The sequence below is a fragment of the Poecile atricapillus genome, chromosome 2 (assembly GCF_030490865.1).
Source record: "Poecile atricapillus isolate bPoeAtr1 chromosome 2, bPoeAtr1.hap1, whole genome shotgun sequence".
In the NCBI taxonomy this organism is placed as follows: Eukaryota; Metazoa; Chordata; class Aves; order Passeriformes; family Paridae; genus Poecile; species Poecile atricapillus.
The window spans coordinates 153,913,797-153,927,610 of NC_081250.1; the positions used below are offsets into that span (position 1 = coordinate 153,913,797).

At 59.2% G+C, this 13,814-nt stretch overlaps 2 protein-coding genes and 1 long non-coding RNA gene across 14 annotated transcripts in view; 2 read left to right on the top strand and 1 right to left on the bottom strand.

The window, feature by feature from the left end:
• The window catches only part of LOC131575067 (myosin-6-like), a 44,199-nt gene extending 30,704 nt beyond the window's left edge, over positions 1-13,495 (bottom strand). Inside the window, exons 1-7 of one of the 3 annotated variants that reach the window (XM_058830021.1) lie at positions 13,459-13,495; positions 10,170-10,425; positions 8,409-8,552; positions 3,891-4,047; positions 1,344-1,371; positions 1,140-1,248; positions 952-1,044 (exon numbers count right to left, since the gene is read on the bottom strand). In XM_058830021.1, the coding sequence (XP_058686004.1) occupies positions 952-1,044; positions 1,140-1,248; positions 1,344-1,371; positions 3,891-4,047; positions 8,409-8,552; positions 10,170-10,370 (732 nt within the window). In that variant the 5' untranslated portion in view covers positions 10,371-10,425; positions 13,459-13,495. Of the gene's footprint in view, positions 1-951; positions 1,045-1,139; positions 1,249-1,343; positions 1,372-3,890; positions 4,048-8,408; positions 8,553-9,915; positions 9,930-10,069; positions 10,100-10,169; positions 10,426-13,458 lie in introns of those variants that run through there. The other 2 variants (XM_058830022.1, XM_058830024.1) reach the window with 2 other exon arrangements.
• On the top strand, positions 4,284-6,243 carry LOC131575096 (uncharacterized PE-PGRS family protein PE_PGRS44-like). 6 transcript variants are annotated; one of them, XM_058830117.1, is made up of 7 exons: positions 4,406-4,551; positions 4,651-4,820; positions 4,971-5,070; positions 5,285-5,344; positions 5,395-5,678; positions 5,807-5,886; positions 6,036-6,243. In XM_058830117.1, exons 1-7 carry the CDS (start codon positions 4,487-4,489, stop codon positions 6,213-6,215), a joined length of 939 nt encoding a protein of 312 aa, XP_058686100.1. In that variant the 5' UTR covers positions 4,406-4,486; the 3' UTR covers positions 6,216-6,243. The 6 variants fall into 6 exon arrangements, 2 of the variants coding, with proteins under 2 accessions (XP_058686100.1, XP_058686101.1); XM_058830118.1 differs by lacking the exon at positions 5,285-5,344 and having other exon boundaries at positions 4,971-5,164; positions 5,450-5,678; XR_009276704.1 differs by lacking the exons at positions 4,406-4,551; positions 5,807-5,886; positions 6,036-6,243 and adding an exon at positions 4,953-4,970 and having other exon boundaries at positions 4,802-4,853; positions 5,011-5,182; positions 5,276-5,314; positions 5,610-5,723.
• Positions 6,450-8,441, top strand: LOC131575157 (uncharacterized). 5 transcript variants are annotated; one of them, XR_009276712.1, is made up of 7 exons: positions 6,450-6,681; positions 6,992-7,135; positions 7,197-7,318; positions 7,468-7,694; positions 7,778-7,799; positions 7,983-8,021; positions 8,332-8,441. It is a non-coding gene; the product is annotated as an uncharacterized LOC131575157 (long non-coding RNA). The 5 variants fall into 5 exon arrangements; XR_009276713.1 differs by having other exon boundaries at positions 7,197-7,257; XR_009276714.1 differs by lacking the exons at positions 7,983-8,021; positions 8,332-8,441 and adding an exon at positions 8,044-8,091 and having other exon boundaries at positions 7,778-7,838.
• Positions 13,496-13,814: the final 319 nt, after the last annotated feature.

The following is a 13,814-nucleotide window of genomic DNA, read 5'->3' on the forward strand; positions in this document are numbered from 1 at the left end:
CCACAGACCCCACCCCACCCCACAGACCCCACAGACCCCACCCACAGACCCCACCCCACGGCAGTGCCCCACAGACCCCAGCCCTGCCCCATAGACCCCACCCCACAGACCCCACCCCACAGACCCCACAGACCCCACAGACCCCACAGACCCCACCCCACAGACCCCACCCCACCCCACAGACCTCACCCCACAGACCCCAGCCCTGCCCCATAGACCCCACCCCACAGACCCCACCCCACAGACCCCACAGACCCCACAGACCCCACAGACCCCACCCCACAGACCCCAGCCCTGCCCTATAGACCCCACCCCACCCCACAGACCCCACCCACAGACCCCGCCCCACAGACCCCGCCCCACGGCAGTGCCCCACAGACCCCACCCCACCCCACAGACCCCACCCCACCCCACAGACCCCACCCCACCCCATAGACCCCACCCCACAGACCCCGCCCCCCAGACCCCACAGACCCCACCCCACGGCAGTGCCCCACAGACCCCACCCCACCCCACAGACCCCACCCCACAGACCCCAGCCCTGCCCCATAGACCCCACCCCACAGACCCCAGCCCTGCCCCATAGACCCCACCCCACCGACCCCACCCCACAGACCCCACCCCACAGACCCCAGCCCTGCCTCACAGACCCCACCCCACCCCACAGACCCCACCCCACAGACCCCAGCCCTGCCCCATAGACCCCACCCCACAGACCCCACCCCACCCCACAGACCCCACCCCACAGACCCCACAGACCCCACCCCACCCCACAGACCCCACCCCACGGCAGTGCCCCACAGACCCCACAGATCCCACCCCAGACCCCACAGACCCCACAGACCCCGCCCCACAGACCCCGCCCCACAGACCCCACCCCACAGACCCCACAGACCCCACCCCACAGACCCCACCCCACCCCACAGACCCCACCCCACAGTCCCCACTCACGAATCTGGAGGAGTTGTCGTTGCGCACGGTCTTGGCGTTGCCGAAGGCCTCCAGCGCGGGGTTGGCCTGGATGATTTGATCCTCCAGGGTCCCCTGGGGGTGGAGGAGATGACACCAGAGGGGTGGGGTGGGGTCAGAAGACCTTCCCCCACCTCGCCAGGGGGGGCGTGGTCACGGTCCCACCCCACCTTGTTGCTATTGGTGGCCTCCTTCTTGCGGTCGCCGATGGCGGCGATGCTGGCGAAGTATTGGATGACGCGTTTGGTGTTCACCGTCTTCCCCGCCCCCGATTCGCCGCTAGGAGGTCACCACGAGGTCACCATGGTCACCACGAGGTCACCACGAGGTCACCACGAGGTCACCATGGGGGTCTGGTCCCACCCCACACTCACGTGATGAGGATGGATTGGTTCTCGCGGTCTGTGGGGGGGAACAGAGGGGTGAGGAGGGGTCTTGGGGGTCTTCAAACCTTCTCAAGGGGGCCTCAAGGGAGATGTTTTGGGGTCTCCAAAGCTGAGGGAGATGTTTGGAGGTCTCCAAAGCTGAGGGAGATGTTTTGGGGTCTCCAAAGTTGAAGGAGATGTTTGGGGTCTCCACCTTCTCAGGTGGGACAAAGCTGAGGGAGATGTTTGGGGTCTCCAAAGCTGAGGGAGATGTTTGGGGTCTCCAAAGCTGAGGGAGATGTTTGGAGGTCTCCAAAACTGAAGGAGATGTTGGGGTTCTCCACCTTCTCAGGTGGGACAAAGCTGAGGGAGATGTTTGGGGGTCTCCAAAGCTGAGGGAGATGTTTGGTTTCTCCAAAGCTGAAGGAGATGTTTGGGGTCTACAAAGCTGAAGGAGCTGTTTGGGGGTCACCACATTCTCAGGTGGGACAAAGCTGAGGGAGATTTTGGGTTCTCCAAAGCTGAGGGAGATTTTGGGTTCTCCAAAGCTGAAGGAGATGTTGGGGTTCTCCAAAGCTGAGGGAGATGTTTGGGGTTCTCCAAAGCTGAGGGAGATGTTTGGAGGTCTCCAAAGCTGAGGGAGATGTTTGGTGTTCTCCACCTTCTCAGGTGGGACAAAGCTGAAGGAGATTTTGGGTTCTCCAAAGCTCAGGGAGATGTTTTGGGGTCTCCAAAGTTGAAGGAGATGCTTGGGGTCTCCACCTTCTCAGGTGGGACAAAGCTGAGGGAGATGTTTGGGGGTCTCCAAAACTCAAGGAGATTTTGGGTTCTCCAAAGCTGAGGGAGATGTTTGGGGTCTCGAAAGCTGAGGGAGATGTTTGGGGTCTCGAAAGCTGAGGGAGATGTTTGGGGGTCTCCAAAGCTGAGGGAGATGTTTGGGGTCTCCAAAGCTGAGGGAGATGTTTGGGGGTCTCCAAAACTGAAGGAGATTTTGGGTTCTCCAAAGCTGAGGGAGATGTTTGGGGTTCTCCAAAGCTGAGGGAGATGTTTGGGGTTCTCCAAAGCTGAGGAGATGTTTGGGGTCTCCAAAGCTGAGGGAGATGTTTGGGGTCTCCAAAGCTGAGGGAGATGTTTGGGGTCTCCAAAACTGAAGGAGATTTTGGGTTCTCCAAAGCTGAGGGAGATGTTTGGGGTCTCCAAAGCTGAGGGAGATGTTTGGGTTCTCCAAAGCTGATGGAGATGTTTGGGGTCTCCAAAGTTGAAGGAGATATTTGGGGTCTCCAAAGCTCAAGGAGACGTTTGGTGTTCTCCACCTTCTCAGGTGGGACAAAGCTGAGGGAGATTTTGGGTTCTCCAAAGCTGAGGGAGATGTTGGGTTCTCCAAAACTCAAGGAGATATTTGGTTTCTCCAAAGCTGAGGGAGATGTTGGGGTTCTCCAAAGCTCAGGGAGATGTTTGGGGTTTTCCAAAGCTGAGGGAGATGTTTGGAGGTCTCCAAAGCTGAGGGAGATGTTTAGGGTCTCCAAAGCTGAGGGAGATGTTGGGGTTCTCCACCTTCTCAGGTGGGACAAAGCTGAGGGAGATGTTTGGGGTTCTCCAAAGCTGAGGGAGATGTTTGGGGTTCTCCAAAGCAGAAGGAGATTTTGGGTTCTCCAAAGCTGAGGGAGATGTTTGGAGGTCTCCAAAGCTGAGGGAGATGTTTGGTGTTCTCCACCTTCTCAGGTGGGACAAAGCTGAAGGAGATGTTGGGGGTTCTCCAAAGCTGAGGGAGATGTTTGGGTTCTCCAAAGCAGAAGGAGATGTTTGGGGTTCTCCAAAGCTGAGGGAGATGTTTGGTTTCTCCAAAGCTGAGGCAGATATTTGGGGTTCTCCAAAGCTCAAGGAGACGTTTGGTGTTCTCCACCTTCTCACGTGGGACAAAGCTGAGGGAGATTTTGGGTTCTCCAAAGCTGAAGGAGATGTTGGGGTTCTCCAAAGCTGAGGGAGATGTTGGGGTTCTCCAAAGCTGAGGGAGATGTTGGGGTTCTCCAAAGCTGAGGGAGATGTTGGGGTTCTCCAAAGCTCAGGGAGATGTTTGGGGGTCTCCACCTTCTCACGTGGGACAAAGCTGAGGGAGATTTTGGGTTCTCCAAAGCTGAGGGAGATGTTTGGGGGTCTCCAAAACTGAAGGAGATTTTGGGTTCTCCAAAGTTGAAGGAGATGTTTGGGGTTCTCCAAAGCTGAGGGAGATGTTTGGGGTTCTCCAAAACTGAAGGAGATGTTTGGGGTTCTCCAAAGCTGAGGGAGATGTTTGGGGGTCTCCAAAACTCAAGGAGATATTTGGGGTTCTCCAAAACTGAAGGAGATTTTGGGTTCTCCAAAGTTGAAGGAGATGTTTGGGGTTCTCCAAAGCTGAAGGAGATGTTGGATTCTCCAAAACTCAAGGAGACCTTTGCCTTCTCCACCCTCTGACCTTCGACGGACCCAAACCCCGAGGAACCACCGAGGTTCTCCGGTGTCCCCCAGCACCCAGGTGACCTCCCCAGGTGTCCCCGGGCAGGTTTTTTGGGGTCCCACCTGTCAGCATGTACTGGTAGGCGTTGTCGGAGATGGAGAAGATGTGGGGTGGGACCTCGTTGCGCTTCTTGCCCCGGTAGGCGGCCACCACTTGTGGGTCGTAGACCGGCAGCCACTTGTAGGGGTTGACGGTGACGCAGAAGAGCCCCGAGTAGGTCTGGGGGGGACAATCGGTGGGGTGGGGGGTCAGGGGTGGGGACAACCCCCCAGCCCACCCCACCCAGAGAGGGGGGACAATCCGATGTGGAGGAGGGGGAGGGGTGGTGGTGGGTTCCTGGAGGTCCTGGAGGTCCAAGGATGGGACATTTGGGGTCTGGGGGCTTCAGGAGGTCCTGGAGGTCCAGGATGGGACATTTTAGGTCTGGGGGAGGTTCTGGGGCTCCTGGAGGTCCTGGGGGTCCAAGGATGGGACATTTTGGGTCTGGGGGTTTCAGGAGGTCCAAGGATGGGACATTTTGGGTCTGGAGAAGGTTCTGGGGGTCCTGGAGGTCCTGGGGGTCCAGGGATGGGACATTTGGGGTCTGGAGAAGGTTCTGGAGGTCCTGGGGGTCCAAGGATGGGACATTTTGGGTCTGGGGGCTTCAGGAGGTCCAAGGATGGGACATTTGGGGTCTGGGGGGGGTTCTGGGGGTCCTGGAGGTCCAGGGATGGGACATTTTGGGTCTGGGGGTTTCAGGAGCTCCAAGGATGGGATATTTTGGGTCTGGAGGAGGTTCTGAGGGTCCTGGAGGTCCAGGGATGGGACATTTTGGGTCTGGAGAAGGTTCTGGGGGTTCTGGAGGTCCTGGGGGTCCAAGGATGGGACATTTTGGGGTCTGGGGGTCCTGGAGGTCCAAGGATGGGACATTTTGGGGTCTGGGGGTCCTGGAGGTCCAAGGATGGGACATTTTGGGTCTGGGGGGGGTTCTAGGGGTCCTGGAGGTCCTGGAGGTCCAAGGATGGGACATTTTGGGTCTGGAGGAGGTTCCGGGGCTCCTGGAGGTCCAAGGATGGGACATTTTGGGTCTGGGGGCTTCAGGAGGTCCTGGAGGTCCAGGATGGGACATTTTGGGTCTGGAGAAGGTCCTGGGGGTCCTGGAGGTCCAGGGATGGGACATTTGGGGTCTGGGGGCTTCAGGAGGTCCAAGGATGGGACATTTTGGGTCTGGAGGAGGTTCTGGGGGTCCTGGAGGTCCTGGGGGTCCAAGGATGGGACATTTGGGGTCTGGAGAAGGTTCTGGGGGTCCTGGAGGTCCTGGGGGTCCAGGGATGGGACATTTTGGGGTCTGGAGGAGGTTCTGGGGGTCCTGGAGGTCCTGGGAGTCCAAGGATGGGACATTTGGGGTCTGGAGGAGGTCCTGGAGGTCCTGGAGGTCCAAGGATGGGACATTTGGGGTCTGGAGGAGGTCCTGGAGGTCCAAGGATGGGACATTTTGGGTCTGGGGGTTTCAGGAGGTCCAGGATGGGACATTTTGGGTCTGGAGAAGGTTCTGGGGCTCCTGGAGGTCCAAGGATGGGACATTTTGGGTCTGGAGGAGGTCCTGGGGGTCCAAGGATGGGACATTTGGGGTCTGGAGGAGGTTCTGGGGGTCCTGGAGGTCGAAGGATGGGACATTTGGGGTCTGGGGGCTCCAGGAGGTCCAAGGATGGGACATTTTGGGTCTGGAGGAGGTTCTGAGGGTCCTGAAGGTCCAGGGATGGGACATTTTGGGTCTGGAGAAGGTTCTGGGGGTCCTGGAGGTCCTGAAGGTCCAAGGATGGGACATTTGGGGTCTGGAGGAGGTTCTGGGGGTCCTGGAGGTCCTGGAGGTCCAAGGATGGGACATTTTGGGTCTGGGGGTTTCAGGAGGTCCAGGATGGGACATTTTAGGTCTGGGGGAGGTCCTGGGGGTCCTGGAGGTCCAGGATGGGACATTTGGGGTCTGGGGGTCCTGGAGGTCCAAGGATGGGACATTTTGGGTCTGGGGGCTTCAGGAGGTCCAAGGATGGGACATTTTGGGTCTGGGGGCTTCAGGAGGTCCAGGATGGGACATTTTGGGTCTGGAGGAGGTCCTGGGGGTCCTGGAGGTCCAGGATGGGACATTTGGGGTCTGGAGGAGGTTCTGAGGGTCCTGGAGGTCCTGGGGGTCCAGGGATGGGACATTTGGGGTCTGGGGGCTTCAGGAGCTCCAAGGATGGGACATTTTGGGTCTGGGGGCTTCAGGAGCTCCAAGGATGGGACATTTTGGGTGGCCCAAAGGGACCTGGACAATTCCCCCCCCCTCAATTCCCGGTGCTCCAAAGACCCCCCCAAGAATCTCCTCCAAATTCAAGACCCCCTCCCCAATTCAGGAAACCCCCCCTTGAAGGTTCCAGAACCTTCCACCAGCCAGAAGGTTCCAGACGCCCACCCTGAAGGTTCCAGAAGCCCACTCAGAAGGTTCCAGAATCCCACCCAGAAGGTTCCAGAATCCCACCCTGAAGGTTCCAGAACCCCACCCTGAAGGTTCCACCACCCAAAACTCTCCAGAATCCCACCCAGAAGGTTCCAGAAGCCCACCCAGAAGGTTCCACCACCCAGAACTCTCCAGAACCCCACTCAGAAGGTTCCAGAACCCCACTCAGAAGGTTCCAGAACCCCACCATGAAGGTTCCACCACCCAGAACTCTCCAGAACCCCACTCAGAAGGTTCCAGAACCCCACTCAGAAGGTTCCAGAACCCCACTCAGAAGGTTCCACCACCCAAAACTCTCCAGAACCCCACCCAGAAGGTTCCAGAACCCCACTTAGAAGGTTCCACCACCCAAAACTCTCCAGAACCCCACCCTGAAGGTTCCACCACCCAGAACTCTCCAGAATCCCACCGTGAATGTTCCAGAACCCCACTCAGAAGGTTCCAGAACCCCACTCAGAAGGTTCCAGAATCCCACCCAGAAGGTTCCAGAACCCCACTCAGAAGGTTCCAGAACCCCACTCAGAAGGTTCCACCACCCAGAACTCTCCAGAACCCCACTGAGAAGGTTCCAGAACCCCACTCAGAAGGTTCCAGAAGCCCACTGAGAAGGTTCCACCACCCAGAACTCTCCAGAACCCCACTCAGAAGGTTCCAGAACCCCACTTAGAAGGTTCCACCACCCAGAAGGTTCCAGAACCCCACTTAGAAGGTTCCAGAAGCCCACCCAGAAGGTTCCACCACCCAAAACTCTCCAGAATCCCACCCAGAAGGTTCCAGAACCCCACTGAGAAGGTTCCACCACCCAGAACTCTCCAGAACCCCACTCAGAAGGTTCCAGAAGCCCACTGAGAAGGTTCCACCACCCTGAAGGTTCCAGAACCCCACCCAGAAGGTTCCAGAAGCCCACCCAGAAGGTTCCACCACCCAAAACTCTCCAGAACCCCACTCAGAAGGTTCCAGAACCCCACCATGAAGGTTCCACGACCCAGAACTCTCCAGAACCCCACTCAGAAGGTTCCAGAAGCCCACCATGAAGGTTCCAGAATCCAACCTTGAAGGTTCCAGAATCCCACCATGAAGGTTCCAGAACCCCACCCTGAAGGTTCCACCACCCAGAAGGTTCCAGAACCCCACTCAGAAGGTTCCAGAATCCCACCCTGAAGGTTCCAGAACCCCACCATGAAGGTTCCACCACCCAGAACTCTCCAGAACCCCACTCAGAAGGTTCCAGAACCCCACTCAGAAGGTTCCACCATCCAGAACTCTCCAGAACCCCACTCAGAAGGTTCCAGAACCCCACTTAGAAGGTTCCAGAACCCCACTCAGAAGGTTCCACCACCCAAAACTCTCCAGAATCGCACCCAGAAGGTTCCAGAACCCCACTCAGAAGGTTCCAGAACCCCACCATGAAGATTCCACCACCCAGAACTCTCCAGGACCCCACCCTGAATGTTCCAGAATCCCACTTAGAAGGTTCCAGAAGCCCACCATGAAGGTTCCACCACCCAGAACTCTCCAGAACCCCACCCTGAAGGTTCCAGAATCCCACTCAGAAGGTTCCACCACCCAGAACTCTCCAGAATCCCACCCTTAATGTTCCAGAAGCCCACTCAGAAGGTTCCACCACCCAGAACTCTCCAGAACCCCACTGAGAAGGTTCCAGAACCCCACTCAGAAGGTTCCACCACCCAGAAGGTTCCAGAACCCCACTGAGAAGGTTCCAGAAGCCCACCATGAAGGTTCCAGAAGCCCACCATGAAGGTTCCACCACCCAGAACTCTCCAGAACCCCACTCAGAAGGTTCCAGAATCCCACCCAGAAGGTTCCAGAACCCCACTGAGAAGGTTCCACCACCCAGAACTCTCCAGAACCCCACTCAGAAGGTTCCAGAACCCCACTTAGAAGGTTCCAGAAGCCCACCATGAAGGTTCCACCACCCAAAACTCTCCAGGACCCCACCCTGAATGTTCCAGAACCCCACTCAGAAGGTTCCACCATCCAGAACTCTCCAGAACCCCACTGAGAAGGTTCCAGAAGGCCACCCCGACCTTCAGGGCCCCAGATTTTTTGAGGAGCACCCCCTGCCCAGGTTCTGGTGTCTCACGTAGATCATCCAGGCCCCGTAGCGCTCCTTGAGGTTGAAGAGGACGGCGGGCTCGTGGAGGAAGGTCAGCATGGCCATGTCCTCGATCTTGTCGAACTTGGGCGGGTTCTGCTGGTGGACCTCGCCCTCCTTCACCGTCACCGTCTGGGGGGACACGGGGAGGGGTCACGGGGGGTCACCTGTCCATGGTGAGGTGTCCATGGGGATGTTCTTCGCTGGTGGTCCCACCACAGGTCCCGCCACGCCCCGACGCCCGTGGTCCAGGTGTGGTGGCCTGGAGGTTTCTCGTGGAGTTCTGGTGTCACCTGGAGGTTGGGTTCTGCAGGGCGTGGACGCCACCCAATGTCCCCATGACCTCCATGACCTCCACCCAATGTCCCCATGACCCCACCCAATGTCCCTGAGACCCCTGTGACCCCAACCAATGTCCCCATGACCTCCTGACCCCCACCCAATGTCCCCATGACCCCACCCAATGTCCCTGTGACCCCTGTGACCCCACCCAATGTCCCTGTGACCCCACCCAATGTCCCCATGACCCCCACCCAATGTCACCTGGAGCTTGGGTTCTTCAGGGCATGGACCTCCCGTGACTCCACCCAATGTCCCCATGACCTCCATGACCTCCACCCAATGTCCCCGTGACCTCCATGACCTCCACCCAATGTCACCTGGAGCTTGGGTTCTTCAGGGCATGGACCACCCCTGTGACCCCACCCAATGTCCCCATGACCCCACCCAATGTCCCCATGACCCCACCCAATGTCCCCATGACCTCCTGACCTCCACCCAATGTCCTTGTGACCTTCATGACCTCCACCCAATGTCCCTGAGACCCCTGTGACCCCACCCAATGTCCCTGTGACCTCCATGACCTCCACCCAATGTCCCCATGACCTCCATGACCCCACCCAATGTCACCTGGAGCTTGGGTTCTTCAGGGCATGGACCTCTCGTGACCCCACCCAATGTCCCCGTGACCCCTGTGACCCCACCCAATGTCCCTGTGACCTTCATGACCTCCACCCCATGTCACCTGGAGTTTGGGTTCTTCAGGGCATGGACCTCCCGTGACCCCACCCAATGTCCCTGAGATCCCCGTGTGACCCCACCCAATGTCCCCGTGGCCTCCACCCAATGTCCCCGTGACCTTCATGACCTCCACCCAATGTCCCCATGACCCCACCCAATGTCCCCGTGACCTCCATGACCTCCACCCAATGTCCCCATGACCCCACCCAATGTCCCCGTGACCTTCATGACCTCCACCCAATGTCCCCATGACCCCACCCAATGTCCCCGTGACCTCCATGACCTCCACCCAATGTCCCTGAGACCCCACCCAATGTCCCCATGACCCCTGTGACCCCCATGACCTCAATGTCCCCAATGTCCCCCAATGTCCCCAATGTCCCAAACACCCCCAATGTCCCCAATGTCCCCAGTGTCCCCAATGTCCCCAGTGTCCCCAATGTCCCCAATGTCCCCAATGTCCCCTCAGTGTCACCTCTCCCAGCTCGGTCCCCGATGTCCCCATGACCCCTGTGACCTCCATGACCTCAATGTCCCCAATGTCCCCAATGTCCCCAGAGTCCCCAATGTCCTCACTGTCCCCAATGTCCCCAATGTCCCCAGTGTCCCCAGTGTCCCCTCGGTGTCACCTCTCCCAGCTCGGTCTCCACGGTGACGCTGTCCCCAATGTCCCCAATGTCCCCAATGTCCCCAATGTCCCCAACACCCCCAGTGTCCCCTCGGTGTCACCTCTCCCAGCTCGGTCTCCACGGTGACGCTGTCCCCCTGTCTCTGCACCACGCGTCCCCTCACGAATTCGTGTCCCGGGTGGGGGACGAAGCACTCGGCCCGGGGGTCAAAAGGTCGCGTGGTGGCCGCCAGCCGCTCGCGCTCGCCCGGCCGCAGGAACGGCGCCGCCGCGCCCAGCGCCGCCAGCACCGCGTCCGCCATCGTCCTGGGGTCACCTGGGGTCAGCTGGGGTCACCTGGGGGTCACCTGGGGTCACCTGGGGGTCACCAACCCAGAGATCCTCAATGGACCACCATGGTCAGTGATTGACCACCCAGTGTCCCCAGCACCGCGTCCACCATCGTCCTGGGGTCACCTGGGGGTCACCTGGGGTCAGCTGGGGGTCACCTGGGGTCACCTGGGGGTCACCTGGGGGTCACCTACCCAGAGATCCTCAATGGTCAGTGAGTGACCACCATGGACATTATTGACCACCATGGTCCCAGACCTCCCAGTGTCCCCAGCACCGCATCCACCATCGTCCTGGGGTCACCTGGGGTCACCTGGGGGTCACCAATCCACCCACAGCTCCTCAATGGTCAGTGAGTGACCACCATGGTCATTATTGACCACCCATGGTCATCAAGTGACCACCATGGTCATCAAGTGACCACCATGGTCATTATTGACCACCCAGTGACCCCAGCACCGCGTCCACCATCGTCCTGGGGTCACCTGGGGTCACCTGGGGTCACCTGAGGTCACCAAACCACCCACAGCTCCTCAGCGGACCACTCATGGTCAGTGAGTGACCACCATGGTCAGTGAGTGACCACCATGGTCATTATTGACCACCCAGTGTCCCCAGCACCGCGTCCACCATCGTCCTGGGGTCACCTGGGGTCACCTGGGGGTCACCTGGGGTCACCTGGGGGTCACCAACCCAGAGATCCTCAATGGTCAGTGAGTGACCACCATGGTCATTATTGACCACCCATGGTCATCAAGTGACCACCATGGTCATCAAGTGACCACCCAGTGTCCCCAGCACCGCGTCCGCCATCGTCCTGGGGTCACCTGGGGTCACCTGGGGACACCTGGGGTCACCTGGGGGTCACCTGGGGGTCACCAAACCACCCACAGCTCCTCAATGGTCAGTGAGTGACCACCATGGTCATTATTGACCTTCATGGTCATCAAGTGACCACCCAGTGTCCACAACACTGTGTCCACCATCGTCCTGGGGTCACCTGGGGTCACCTGGGGTCACCTGAGGTCACCAAACCACCCACAGATCCTCAGTGGACCACTCATGGTCATGATTGACCTTCATGGTCATCAACTGACCACCATGGTCAGTGAGTGACCACCATGGTCAGTGAGTGACCACCATGGTCATTATTGACCACCCATGGTCATCAACTGACCACCATGGTCATCAAGTGACCACCATGGTCATTATTGACCACCCAGTGTCCCCAGCACTGTGTCCACCATCGTCCTGGGGTCACCTGGGGTCACCTGGGGTCACCTGGGGGTCACCTGGGGGTCACCAACCCAGAGATCCTCAAGTGACCACCATGGTCATCCCAGACCACCCAGTGACCCCAGCACCGTGTCCACCATCGTCCTGGGGTCACCTGGGGTCATCTGGGGTCACCTGGGGTCACCTGGGGTCACCTGGGGGTCACCAACCCACCCACAGCTCCTCAATGGTCAGTGAGTGACCACCATGGTCATTATTGACCACCCAGTGTCCCCAGCACCGCGTCCGCCATCGTCCTGGGGTCACCTGGGGTCACCTGGGGACACCTGGGGGTCACCAACCCACCCACAGCTCCTCAATGGTCAGTGAGTGACCACCATGGACATTATTGACCTTCATGGTTATCAAGTGACCACCCAGTGTCCCCAGCACTGTGTCCACCATCGTCCTGGGGTCACCTGGGGGTCACCTGGGGTCACCTGGGGGTCACCTGGGGGTCACCTGGGGTCACCAACCCAGAGATCCCCAAGTGACCACCATGGTCATCCCAGACCTCCCAGTGACCCCAGCACCGCGTCCACCATCGTCCTGGAGTCAGCTGGGGTCACCTGGGGTCACCTGGGGTCACCTGGGGTCACCTACCCAGAGATCCTCAATGGTCAGTGAGTGACCACCATGGTCATTATTGACCACCCATGGTCATCAAGTGACCACCATGGTCATTATTGACCTCCCAGTGACCCCAGCACTGTGTCCACCATCGTCCTGGGGTCACCTGGGGGTCACCTGGGGTCACCTGGGGGTCACCAACCCACCCACAGTTCCTCAGTGGACCCCTCATGGTCATCAAGTGACCACCATGGTCATTATTGACCACCCAGTGTCCCCCCCAGCCCCATAGATCCCCTGTGTGCCCCATAGATCCCTCCCAGCCCCATAGATCCCCCCAGCCCCATAGATCCCCCCAGCCCCATAGATCCCCCCAGCCCCATAGATCCTCCCCCAGCCCCATAGATCCCCCCCAGCCCCATAGATCCTCCCCCAGCCCCATAGATCCCCTCCCAGCCCCATAGATCCTCCCCCAGCCCATAGATCCCCTGTGTGCCCCATAGATCTCCCTCATAGCCCCATAGATCCCTCCCAGCCCCATAGATCCTCCCCCAGCCCCATAGATCACCCCCAGCCCCATAGATCCCCTGTGTGCCCCATAGATCCTCCCCAGCCCCATAGATCCTCCCCAGCCCCATAGATCCCCCCCAGCCCCATAGATCCCCCCCAGCCCCATAGATCCCCTGTGTGCCCCATAGATCCCCTCCCAGCCCCATAGATCCTCCCCCAGCCCCATAGATCCCCTGTGTGCCCCATAGATCCCCCCTGCCCCATAGATCCCCACCCAACCCCATAGATCCCCTCCCAGCCCCATAGATCCCCTCCCAGCCCCATAGATCCCCTCCCAGCCCCATAGATCCTCCCCCAGCCCCATAGATCCCCTGTGTGCCCCATAGATCCCCTCCCAGCCCCATAGATCCCCCCCAGCCCCATAGATCCCCCCAGCCCCATAGATCCCCTGTGTGCCCCATAGATCCCCCCAGCCCCATAGATCCCTCCCAGCCCCATAGATCCCTCCCAGCCCCATAGATCCCCTGTGTGCCCCATAGATCCCCTGTGTGCCCCATAGATCCCCTCCCAGCCCCATAGACCCTCCCAGCCCCATAGATCCCCTGTGTGCCCCATAGATCCCCTCCCAGCCCCATAGACCCTTCCAGCCCCATAGATCCCCTGTGTGCCCCATAGATCCCTCCCCTGCCCCATAGCAGCGCTCACCTGGAATCTGTGGGTCCGGTGGGTCAGATGGAGGGATCTGGGGGGAGGGGGGGACATGGGGGGTGAGGGCTGCACCCCACAGATTCCTGTGTGCCCCATAGATCCCCATGTGCCCCACAGATCCCATGTGTGCCCCATAGATCCTGTGTGCCCCATAGATCTCCTGTGTGCTCCATAGATCCCTGTGCCCCATAGATCGCATGTGTGCCCCATAGATCCTGGTGTGCCCCATAGATCCCCTGTGTGCCCCATAGATCCCTGTGCACCCCATAGATCCCATGTGTGCCCCACAGATTCCTGTGCGCCCCATAGATCCCCTATGTGCCACATAGATCCCATGTGAACCCCATAGATCC

What these genes read in the sequence shown, in the direction of transcription:
- LOC131575096 (XM_058830117.1), top strand. Translation starts at nt 4,487, where the DNA reads ATGGGACATTTGGGGTCTGGGGGGGGTTCTGGGGGTCCTGGAGGTCCA. An exon ending in GGGTCCTGGAGGTCCTGGAG is followed by an intron (nt 4,821 to 4,970) that starts GTCCAAGGATGG and finishes GGGGTCCTGGAG; the next exon opens with GTCCAGGGATGGGACATTTG. An exon ending in GGGTCTGGGGGCTTCAGGAG is followed by an intron (nt 5,887 to 6,035) that starts GTCCAGGATGGG and finishes GGGCTTCAGGAG; the next exon opens with CTCCAAGGATGGGACATTTT.